This window comes from Procambarus clarkii, chromosome 13, assembly GCF_040958095.1.
Source record: "Procambarus clarkii isolate CNS0578487 chromosome 13, FALCON_Pclarkii_2.0, whole genome shotgun sequence".
Lineage (NCBI taxonomy): Eukaryota > Metazoa > Arthropoda > Malacostraca > Decapoda > Cambaridae > Procambarus > Procambarus clarkii.
In genome coordinates this window covers 34010233-34022763 of record NC_091162.1, presented here as the reverse complement: position 1 = coordinate 34022763, position 12531 = coordinate 34010233, and the positions used below count along the sequence as shown (strand labels likewise).

Here is a 12531-nt window from a genome sequence, read left to right as displayed (position 1 = left end):
GATCACAGGAAAATAATAAAAAAATCGTAAGTGGCATATATTGCCCGCTATAAGGCGGGGAAGTCTGGCAAAAAATAGGCGCTGACTCAGCGTGCGTCCCAGGCGGTCTGTTGATCGCCAGCTGTCAGGCCAGAGTTGCCACAAAGAGATAATTACCGAATTATTTCAATGTCTCTGATTGATTTTTCATAGTTTTTTTTGCTGTAATATTATTCAACAGTGTGTAGTTTGATATATGTATATAATAAAATGAGTGAATCATCGCTGTACTCAAAAATATGGTGTGCATATTGTTGATTCAAATATGTTCATCAAACAGTGAACAAATACTTTGTCGGTTATTACACTATAAGCACAGGTTATATATAAGTATCTGCATGTTTTGTTCACCATAACGAATCACTAAGTAGCTGTTATGAGTCAAAAAGTAATGAGGAGTGACCGCCGTGTACCAGCCAGCCACTCACGCCCTCCCTCAATTCATCTGACTCACCCACATTCTCCACCCACCATACTGTTTTTGCTTTTATATACAGAAGTTATATATAAGTATTTACATGTTTTGTTCACCATAACTGTACATCTAAGCTTGTATGGTGAGTAAAGGCACAAAGACGTAGGACCTCACACAGTCAGCTGATGGCTGCCGCCCTCAAGGCCAGACGCACTAATATTTCTCCAACAATACTGTTTGTGGTGTTATTATGCTATATACACACATTATATATAAATATCTACCTATTTTATTCACCATACTTGTACAAGTAAACTGGTATGGTGCCCAAAGACCATCATGGTAACCAGTAAACAACACCGTTGTCTGCACGGTGGCGTCGTGCAGACGACGCCACCGCCCTCACCAAAATGGCGGCTCCCAACCTTCTCCTCTTGCTGTTTATACCCTCTATACACACGTTATATATAAGTATCTACACTTGTGTTCACCATAGCGAACCACTAAGCTGGTATGGTGAGTGCAGTCAATAAAAGGTGGCCACACACAGTCAGAAGACATCGCCACCACCCTCCCTCCCACAGCATTACTCCTCCCTCCGTGGAGCACAGCGCTAAATATCACCACAATCCTGCTATTATCTGAACCCTGGTCAGTTTTATCAGTCAGGGGTCTTCTGTAATAATATCATCGCTACATAATAGCATGAACAAGTATATTATGGCTTTTTTAGGCGATGCTGTGGTCACAAGCTGAACAGCAGTGCTGTTAGCTCATGCTGCATGCATCAGGCTTGGTAGCTCACTCAATACTGAGGCCAATAACACCGTTTAAATCTTGCGTAGTACTCCAACACGTCATATGACATGATGTGCAGTTGACTGGAACAACGACCAACACGTCATATGACGTGATGCGCTCTTTAGGGGTTAAGGAACATATAATCTCTTCCCACAACCAGACCATCACCAGAGAAGTCTTAACAAAAAACACGGAAATCATCAATAGATACAGCGATAGCAGGCGGCTTGATATCTGCGAAGCCCTACACATTAAGAAGTCGACACCAGCAATCAACAGCCAATTAATGCACAACTATATTCTACCCACTTCAAGACTCCGCACCAATATAGAAGCATCAAGAAATATGGGCCAATTGGCCCTTTGCAGTTACTTCCATTCTTCCCTTTAACTTACAAAATATTATACTCATTGTTTCGTGTTCTGTCTTGTATTCAAAGTTTGTTTTCACCTCATCCAAAACTGTTGTAACATATCACCTCACCCAAATGCAGGTATAAAATTAAAGCTGTTTAAAACTCTGTGTGTGTACAGTATTATATATATATATATATATATATATATATATATATATATATATATATATATATATATATATATATATATATATATATATATATATATATATATATATATATATATATATATATATATACAGAGCACCACTTGGTTTCCGAACTTTAGTTATCCGAAACTTCCAGTTTCCCGATTGGGGTTGGGGAGTCATGCTACCCGAACAAAGTTCGGGTAGGAAGGGGTCCACCAAGCGTCACGCCGGCTTGTGGTGGTGGGTGGGCGATGGTCCAGTTTGCCCACTGTGACTTCACAGATTCACGGCCTATTATTCCTATTATTTTGAATTGCCATAAGGCTGGAATGTTCATTCTGTGCTTTTGTTTTACATATCTGCACAATCAAGAAACATCTGTGCACCATGTTGGCTCCAAATGCACCCATTGCGTCAGTGATGGCTGACTGGTGGGTGGATGGACGATGGAACTTAGGTGGGAGGCAGTATGAATGAGGGGGGGGGGAGAATCAGTGAGAGAGATGCTAGGAGGGAGGGGGAGGTAGGGAGAGATGTTAGGAGGTAGGGAGAGATGCTAAGAGGGAGGGGGAGGTAGGGAGAGATGCTAGGAGGTAGGCAGGAAGGGATGGAAGTAGTGAGAATTAGGGAGGGAAAGGCAGGCTGGCAGGCACAGGCAGGCAGGCACAGGCAGGCAGGCAGGCAGGCTAGCTTGCAGGCAGGCAGGCTAGCTTGCAGGCAGGGAGTGAGTGGTAGTCACGAGGTTGAACCGCGTGACCTTGAGAGATGGGATGTAGGGGGGCGGGTGGTTTGTTGGTGGTGGGGGTGAGACCGGCTCATTCCCGAAGATAAGCCTAACACACACTACCCGTTAGCATGATGGCAGGGGGGGAGGCAGGCTGGCTGGAAAGGAAGCAGGCTGGCAGGCAGGCTGGCAGGCAGGCTGGCTGGCAGGCTGGCAGGCTGGGAAAGAGGCAGGCTGGCAGGCTGGGAAGGAGGCAGGCTGGGAAGGAGGCAGGCTGGGAAGGAGGCAGGCAGGCAGGCTGGGAAGGAAGCAGGCTGGCAGGCAGGCTGGCTGGCAGGCTGGCAGGCTGGGAAGGAGGCAGGCTGGGAAGGAGGCAGGCTGGGAAGGAGGCAGGCAGGCAGGCTGGGAAGGAAGCAGGCTGGCAGGCAGGCTGGCTGGCAGGCTGGCAGGCTGGGAAGGAGGCAGGCTGGGAAGGAGGCAGGCTGGGAAGAAGGCAGGCTGGGAAGGAGGCAGGCTGGGAAGGAAGCAGGCTGGGAAGGAGGCAGGCTGGGAAGGAAGCAGGCAGGCAGGCTGGGAAGGAAGCAGGCTGGCAGGCTGGGAAGGAGGCAGGCTGGGAAGGAAGCAGGCTGGCAGGCTGGGAAGGAGGCAGGCTGGGAAGGAGGCAGGCTGGCAGGCCAACCTGTCCTCTTAAAAAGAACGTCGCTTTTGGCCGTTTGCCCGTATGGCCGAATTTGGACGTAATTTGAAATTGAAAAAAAAATGAAAATAAATTTGGGATTTTTTTTTTCAACAACAGTAAGTTAAGGGTCCTCTGATAGGTTAGGTGGGCAAAAAATTCTCATAAAGTTTCAAAACGTTATGAAAAACGTTAATTTAAAGTGTCCTCTTATAACCTCTGCGCGTACGCCGGCCGACTCAATAGAAAACGGAACAGAACGTCACTTTTGTGAGTCGATTTCATTTCAAATTACGTCCAAATTTAGCCATAGCACACATACCAGCCAAAAGTGACGTTCTTTTTAAGAGGACGGGTTGGGCAGGCTGGGAAGGAGGCAGGCTGGCAGGCTGGGAAGGAGGCAGGCTGGCAGGCTGGGAAGGAGGCAGGCTGGCAGGCTGGGAAGGAAGCAGGCAGGCAGGCTGGGAAGGAGGCAGGCTGGGAAGGAGGCAGGCTGGCAGGGTGGGAAGGAGGCAGGCAGGCAGGAAGCGATATATGGGTGTTGAAGTGAACTGTGAACCACGTGACCTTTGAGAGTGTGTGTGTGTGTGTGTATGGGTTTGGGGTGGGGGGTGGGGGTGGTGTGTCGGTGGTGGGGGGAGAGGGGGAGGTGTGTCGGTGGTGGGGGGAGAGGGGGAGGTGTGTCGGTGGTGAGGGGGAGGTGTGTTGGTGGTGGGGGAGGGACCGGCTGACTCCGTAAGCCTAACCACACTCCACAGACCTGTGACCCAGATTTGTTTCTTAAATGTACAGTACATCATCGTATATTTTAGGCAGGATGTGCCTGCAGGCTGGCAGGAAACATCCAGAGGATGTTTGCCAGACGTCTTAATAATCAGTTAGGAACAAATAAGGTCTTTTATAAAGCGGATCAGGACTTCACTTATTGATGAGTACAAACAAAACACGGTCGCATTTACGCCATGAACCTGACGATTTTTTTCCCTAGAGTTTTTTCATAAATTTTTCGGAAAAATTTCTTTTTACATTTCTAGTTTATTTTTCCCCTCTATTTCTCGTATACGAACTTACATGTTAACCGACGGGTCTCGTCCCCAAGGGGTTCGGAAACCAAGTGGTGCTCTGTATATATATATATATATATATATATACAGAGCACCACTTGGTTTCCGAACCCCTTGGGGACGAGACCCGTCGGTTAACATGTAAGTTCGTATACGAGAAATAGAGGGAAAAAATAAACTAGAAATGTAAAAAGAAATTTTCCGAAAAATTTATGAAAAAAACTCTAGGGAAAAAAATCGTCAGGTTCATGGCGTAAATGCGACCGTGTTTTGTTTGTACTCATCAATAAGTGAAGTCCTGATCCGCTTTATAAAAGTCCTTAATTGTTCCTAACTGATTATTAAGACGACTGGCAAACATCCTCTGGATGTTTCCTGCCAGCCTGCAGGAACATCCTGCCTAAAATATACGATGATGTACTGTACATTTAAGAAACAAATCTGGCCGGGTCACAGGTCTGTGGAGTGTGTTTAGGCTTACGGAGTCAGCCGGTCCCTCCCCCACCACCGACACACCTCCCCCTCTCCCCCCACCACCGACACTCCTCCCCCTCTCCCCCCACCACAGACACACCTCCCCCTCCTCCCCCCCACCACCGACACACCTCCCCCTCTCCCCCCACCACCGACACACCACCCCCACCCCCACCCCAAACCCATACACACACACACACACACACTCTCTCAAAGGTCACGTGGTTCACGGCTCACTTCAACACCCATATATCGCTTCCTGCCTGCCTCCTTCCCAGCCTGCCTCCTTCCCAGCCTGCCAGCCTGCTTCCTTCCCAGCCTGCCTCCTTCCCAGCCTGCCTCCTTCCCAGCCTGCCTGCCTGCCTCCTTCCCAGCCTGCCTCCTTCCCAGCCTGCCTGCCTGCCTGCCTCCTTCCCAGCCTGCCTGCCTGCCTGCCTCCTTCCCAGCCTGCCTCCTTCCCAGCCTGCCAGCCTGCTTCCTTCACAGCCTGCCTCCTTCCCAGCCTGCCAGCCTGCTTCCTTCCCAGCCTGCCTCCTTCCCAGCCTGCCAGCCTGCTTCCTTCCCAGCCTGCCTGCCTGCCTCCTTCCCAGCCTGCCTGCCTGCCTCCTTCCCAGCCTGCCAGCCTGCTTCCTTCCCAGCCTGCCAGCCTGCCTCCTTCCCTGCCTGCCAGCCTGCTTCCTTCCCAGCCTGCCAGCCTGCCTCCTTCCCTGCCTGCCAGCCTGCCTCCTTCCCAGCCTGCCAGCCTGCCTCCTTCCCAGCCTGCCTGCCTGCCTCCTTCCCAGCCTGCCTGCCTGCCTCCTTCCCAGCCTGCCAGCCTGCCTCCTTCCCAGCCTGCCAGCCTGCTTCCTTTCCAGTCAGCCTGCCTCCCTCCCTGCCATCATGCTAACGGGTAGTGTGTGTTAGGCTTATCTTCGGGAATGAGCCGGTCTCACCCCCACCACCAACAAACCACCCGCTCCCCTACATCCCATCTCTCAAGGTCACGCGGTTCAACCGCGTGACTACCACTCACTCCCTGCCTGCAAGCTAGCCTGCCTGCCTGCCTGCCTGTCTGCCTGCCTGTGCCTGCCTGCCTGTGCCTGCCAGCCTGCCTGCCTGTGCCTGCCAGCCTGCCTTTCCCTCCCTAATTCTCACTACTACTTCCATCCCTTCCTGCCTACCTCCTAGCATCTCTCCCTACCTCCCCCTCCCTCTTAGCATCTCTCCCTACCTCCTAACATCTCTCCCTACCTCCCCCTCCCTCCTAGCATCTCTCTCCCCCCCTCTCTCACTGATTCTCCCCCCCCCCCCTCATTCATACTGCGTCCCACCTAAACTCCATCGTCCATCCACCCACCAGTCAGCCATCACTGACGCAATGCGTGCATTTGGAGCCAACATGGTGCACAGATGTTTCTTGATTGTGCAGATACGTAAAACAAAAGCACAGAATGAACATTCCAGCCTCATGGCAATTCAAAGTAATCAGAATAATAGGCCGTGAATCTGTGAAGTCACAGTGGGCAAACTGGACCATCGCCCACCCACCACCACAAGCCGGCGTGACGCTTGGCGGACCCCTTCCTACCTGAACTTTGTTCGGGTAGCATGACTCCCCAACCCCAATCGGGAAACTGGAAGTTTCGGATAACTAAAGTTCGGAAACCAAGTGGTGCTCTGTATATATATATATATATATATATATATATATATATATGACATACATATATATATATATATATATATGTATGTCATACCTAGTAGCCAGAACACACTTCTCAGCCTACTATGCAAGGCCCGATTTGCCTAATAAGCCAAGTTTTCACGAATTAATTGTTTTTCAACTACCTAACCTAACCTAACTTTTTCGGCTACCTAACCTAACCTAACCTATAAAGATAGGTTAGGTTAGGTTAGGTAGGGTTGGTTAGGTTCGGTCATATATCTATGTTAATTTTAACTCCAATAAAAAAAATTTGACCTCATACATAATGAAATGGGTAGCTTTATCATTTCATAAGAAAAAAATTAGAGAAAATATATTAATTCAGGAAAACTTGGCTTATTAGGTAAATCGGGCCTTGCATAGTAGGCTGAGAAGTGCATTCTGGCTACTAGGTACGACATTATATATATATATATATATATATATATATATATATATATACTGTATATTATATTAGTATGAATACATGGTGTGCATATATTTATGCACATATATCTGTATATATGTATATTTTCAAAGTTATACATAATAAACGCCATCTTTGACACATAGATACAACTTATTAGAGGAAAAATACTCAATAAATACAGAGAGAAACATTGAAAATAGGTCAAAGTTATTCTTATGCAGCAAATCTCCTAATTTTTACCCAAAAAATGCAACTTCTCCAGACAACTATGGCTGATCTACAAGAGAGAGACACTTTGTATTTGTATTTTTGTGCTTTCTGGGTGCTAATTAACAATACCAAAAGAACAAATACTGTTTTTGGAACAATTTATTTTTGGTGCACAGCCAGAATGTCACAGAAAATGCGGTGCATCACAGTTGTTAATCAAAATCAGTAATTAGTTATATTCGGCATTAATTAATTCAATTGCTTAAACCGCTTTAAAATGTGAATTTATATTAGATATTGGAATGGAAGAAGTTGTTTACTAGATACAGCTACGTACACACACATATGGCATTTGACTTCCTAAGAGAATATATAGAGTTCTTACTTCTTATTTCACAAAAGGACATAGTTGATTTCAATGGGATATATTTGTCCTCTTGTATTCCAGGATTATGCCACTAATATAAAATTCTTCTGAGAGAGGTTTATTTTCATGGACCATTACAGCATCCACTTTCTCATTCTTCTTTACAATGCATCCAACACCATCCACCGAATGAACCCAGGCCTAGCTGCTGCTACACTCAAACTGGTTGATGCTGCTGCTTCATACATGGCTGCAGACACAAAACATTACAGTAAGAATGTATCAAAACTCTGTATATGAAAATAATGGGTCATGGATAGAGTAGTGAGATATTTCTAAATATCAATATTATACAATAATATTTTGTTCTTGTTTGTAAAATTCATTACAGTGTAACCTCAATTCAGCAAACTATATAGTACCAACCCCGACTCGTTGCAACTGGAGATGCCTTAACCCTCAAACCGCTAGGGGCCCAAATGGAATTCACACCCACAGGCGCAACAAAAAAAAAAATTCCAAAAAATTCTTTCGTCTTATAGAAGTGTTCATTTTTGTTCCCTGATCACGGAAAAAATAACAAAAAAATCGTAGGTGGCATATTTTAGCCGCAATAGGGTAGGGAAGTGTGGCAAAAAAGGGGCGTTGGCAGAGCCTTCCCCAGATGAGGTCTACTCCGCCCGAGCTGTCAGACGGCAGTTGCCACAAATATATTATTACCTAATTATTTCAATGTCTCTGATTGATTTTTTCTTAGTTTTTTGCAGTAATATCATTCCATACAGTGAATTGTGGTATATTTATATTATAAAATGTGTGAACCATCGCTGTACTCAAAATTATGGTGTGCATATTAGTGATTCAATTATTATGTTCATAAAACAATAAACAAATAGTTTTGCTGTTGTTACACTATATACACAGGTTATATATAAGTATTTGCATGTTTTGTACACCATAACGAACTACTAAGTTGGTCTTGTGAGTCAAAAAGCAACGAGGAGTGACCGCCAAACACCAGCGAGCCACTCACTCCCTCAACACCACCTCACTCACCCTCATTCACCTCCTACAATACTCTTTCTGAATTTATTCACTATACACAGACGTTATATATACGTATTTACATGTTTTGTTCACCATAACTGTATATCTAAGCTTGTATGGTGAGTAAAGGCCACAAAGACGTAGCTACTCACACAGTCAGCTGATCGGCGGCCGCCCTCAAGGCCAGGCGCACTAATATTTGTCCTTCAACAATACTGTTTGTGGTGTTATTACGCTATATACACATATTATATATAAGTATCTACCTGTTTTATTCACCATACCTGAACAAATAAGCTGGTATGGTGCCCAAAGACTATTGTGGTCACCAGTAAACAACATGATAAGTCGTGCAGACGACGCCACCGCCCTCACCAAAATGGCGGCTCCCAACCTACTCCTCTTGCTGTTTATACCCTATATACACACGTTATATATAGGTATCTACATTTGTGTTCACCATATCGAACCACTAAGCTGGTATGGTGAGTGCAGTCAATAAATGGTGGCCACACACAGTCAGAAGACGACGCCACAACCCTCCCTCGCACAGCCTTACGCCTCCCTCCATGGAGCACAGTGCTAAATATCACCACAATCCTGCTATTATCAGAATCCTGGTCAGTTTTATCACAGTCAGGGGGCTTCAGTAATACTCTCACTGCTAAATAATAGCAGTATCATATATATTATGGTATTTGTAGGCGATGCTGTGGTCACAAGCGAACAGCGGTGCTGTGAGCTCGTGCTGCGAGCGCCAGCCTTGGTGGCTTGCTCAATACTGACGTTCTCACACCCAAGAATGTTGGCCTGGATTTTTTTTCTAGGTGGCATCTGGCAACTATCGGTCGTGGCTGTACTATAGCTGCCCCTATCCCAGGCGGGGAGTTTAAATTATAGTGCTAGACACGAAATCATATATAAATGATGTGCGCGGTTTCGGTTTTGTCACTGATATCATTTATATAGGATATGCGCGGTTTGAGGGTTAAGGAGGCATTTACGTAACGTATTTTTTAATACAGTACAGTGGTACCTCGGTTTAAGAGTTTAATCCGTTCCTGGAGACAGCTCGTATTCCAAAGCTAATTTCCCCATAAGAAATAATGGGAAATGAATTAATCCGTTCCTGATTACCCCAAAAACCCAACCTCAAACTAAATTTTATACCTAACCTACAAAACTATGTTCAAGTTGTTACTTACCTTGCTGATGACTGCTGTTGGCGTATGGAAAATGGTGAGGAGGAGGGAGGAGAAGAGGTGTTACTGTTTGGAAGGGGAGTCCCTTTCCATTAAAACATCAGGCAGTGAGGACTTCACTGGTGTGCACTCTCTGGCACGTTTTGCCTGCATATCACTAAGACTTGCTTGTCTTACTAAGAATCTGTCTATAGACACTTGTTTTTCCCTACATTTTAACACTTGTCTGTAGTAAGACATCACATTGTCATTTAAAAGGTTAATGCAATGGCCTGCTACAGCTTAAGAACATAAGAACATAAGAACAAAGGCAACTGCAGCAGGCCTATTGGCCCATACGAGGCAGCTCCTATTTATAACCACCCAATCCCACTCATATACCTGTCCAACCTGCGCTTGAAACAATCGAGGGACCCCACCTCCACAATGTTACGCGGCAATTGATTCCACAAATCAACAACCCTGTTACTGAACCAGTATTTACCCAAGTCTTTCCTAAATCTAAACTTATCCAATTTATACCCATTGTTTCTTGTTCTGTCCTGTGTTGATACTTTTAATACCCTATTAATATCCCCTTTGTTATGTCCATTCACCCACTTGTAAACCTCTATCATGTCACCCCTAACTCTTCGCCTTTCCAGTGAATGCAACTTAAGCTTTGATAAGCTTTCTTCATATGAAAGATTTCTAATTTTGGGAATTAACTTAGTCATCCTACGCTGGACACGTTCAAGTGAATTTATATCCATTCTATAATACGGCGACCAAAACTGAACTGCATAATCTAAATGGGGCCTAACCAGAGCAAGATATAGCTTAAGAACCACACCAGGTGTCTTGTTACTAACGCTTCGATTAATAAATCCCAGTGTCCTATTCGCCTTATTACGAACATTCATGCATTGATCCTTTTGTTTTAAATTCTTACTAATCATAACTCCCAGATCCCTTTCGCAATCCGACTTCGCAATCTCAACACCATCTAGCTCGTATCTTGTAACTCTATCATCATTACCTAGCCTCAGAACTTTACATTTATCAGCATTAAACTGCATCTGCCAATCCTTTGACCATTTCAAAACCCTATCTAGATCAACTTGAAGTGATAGTGAGTCCTCCTCCGAATTAATTTCCTTACCGATTTTTGTATCATCAGCAAATTTGCAAATGTTGCTACTCAAACCTGAATCTAAATCATCTATATATATTATAAACAACAGAGGGCCCAGGACAGAGCCCTGAGGTACTCCACTAACAACATTATCCCACTCTGACTTAACCCCATTTATACTAACTCTCTGTTTCCTTTCGAATAGCCATGCCCTAATCCAACTTAATATAGCACCCCCAATACCATGAGCTTCTATTTTTTTAATTAGTCTTTCATGTGGCACTGTATCAAAAGCTTTGCTAAAGTCAAGGTACACAACATCACAATCCTTACCACTATCAACTGCCTCAACTATGCTGGTATAAAAAGTTAGCAAATTTGTTAAAAATGAACGGCCTTTTGTAAAACCATGTTGCGACTCATTTATTAATTTATGTTTTTCAAGATGGAGACGAATTGTATTTGCAATTATTGATTCAAGTAACTTTCCCACAATAGACGTTAGGCTAATTGGCCGATAGTTTGACGCAAGTGATCTATCTCCTTTCTTAAAAATTGGTACCGCATTAGCTACCTTCCATGACTCTGGCACTCTGCCTGACTCTATTGATTTATTAAATATGGTAGACAGTGGCTCGGAAAGCTCCTCTTTGCATTCTTTAAGCACCCTGGCAAACACTTCATCCGGCCCTGGGGATTTGTTTGGTTTTAGTTTTTCTAATTGTTTAATTACATCCTCCCTGGTAACTGCTAAACTAGTCAACCTGTCCTCATCCCCACCCACATAGACTTGTTTGGCTGAAGGCATATTGTTAAGTTCTTCTTTACTAAATAAAGATATAAAATATTTGTTAAAAATACTACTCATCTTCTTGTCATTATTATTTGACCTGTTTCAGATTTTAATGGACCTATCTTTTCCCTAGTCTTAGTTTGATATAACTGAAAAAACCCTTTAGGATTTGACTTTGCTTGCTCTGCTATGCGAACTTCATAGTTTCTTTCTGCTTTCCTAATCTCTTTTTTAACATTTCTAACCAGTTGTATGAATTCCTGTTCTAAACTGACTTCCCCATTCTTAATCCTTTTGAACCAAGCTCTCTTTTTACCTATAAGGTTCTTTAAATTATTTGTTATCCACTTTGGGTCATTAGTATTCGATCTATTCAATTTGTATGGTATACTACGTTCCTGTGCTTTGTTTAGAATATTCTTAAATAAGTTATATATTAAATCCACATCGAAATCCCCTTTTACGTCACCTATCGCTGGGTTCATGTCTCGCTCTAAGACCGGCCCACACCCCATACCCAAGACTTTCCAATCTATTTGACCCAAAAAATTTCTTAGGCTATTAAAATCAGCTTTTCGAAAATCTGGCACTTTAACGGAATTTTCTCCTACAGGTCTATTCCATTCTACGCTAAATCGGATTACTTTGTGATCACTGTTCCCTAGCTCACTCCCTATTTCGATGTCATTAATTTGTGTTTCCCTGTTAGTTAACACTAAATCTAAAATATTATTTTCCCGCGTTGGTTCCTTAATGTGTTGCGTAAGAAAGCAATCGTCAATTAATTCTAGAAAATCTTCTGCTTCACTATTTCCTGTTTTGTTCACCCAGTTTATTCCACTAAAATTAAAGTCACCCATGACATAAATACTGTTAGATCTAGATGCTCTAGATATTTCATCCCATAGATGCTTTGCTTCCATTCTGTCTAAATTTGGTGGCCT

At 44.1% G+C, this 12531-nt stretch overlaps 1 protein-coding gene across 5 annotated transcripts in view; it reads right to left on the bottom strand.

Annotated features, from left to right (window-relative positions):
• The window catches only part of LOC123757278 (clusterin-associated protein 1), a 307075-nt gene that overhangs the window by 277264 nt on the left and 17280 nt on the right, over nt 1-12531 (bottom strand). For 4 of the 5 annotated variants that reach the window (XM_045740827.2, XM_045740824.2, XM_045740826.2 and 1 more), the window contains exon 2: nt 7450-7681. The exons of the other annotated variant lie outside the window; for it this stretch is intronic. In XM_045740827.2, coding sequence (XP_045596783.2) covers nt 7450-7471 — 22 coding nt within the window. In that variant the 5' untranslated portion in view covers nt 7472-7681. The remainder of the gene's footprint in view (nt 1-7449; nt 7682-12531) is intronic. 5 annotated transcript variants of the gene reach the window in all.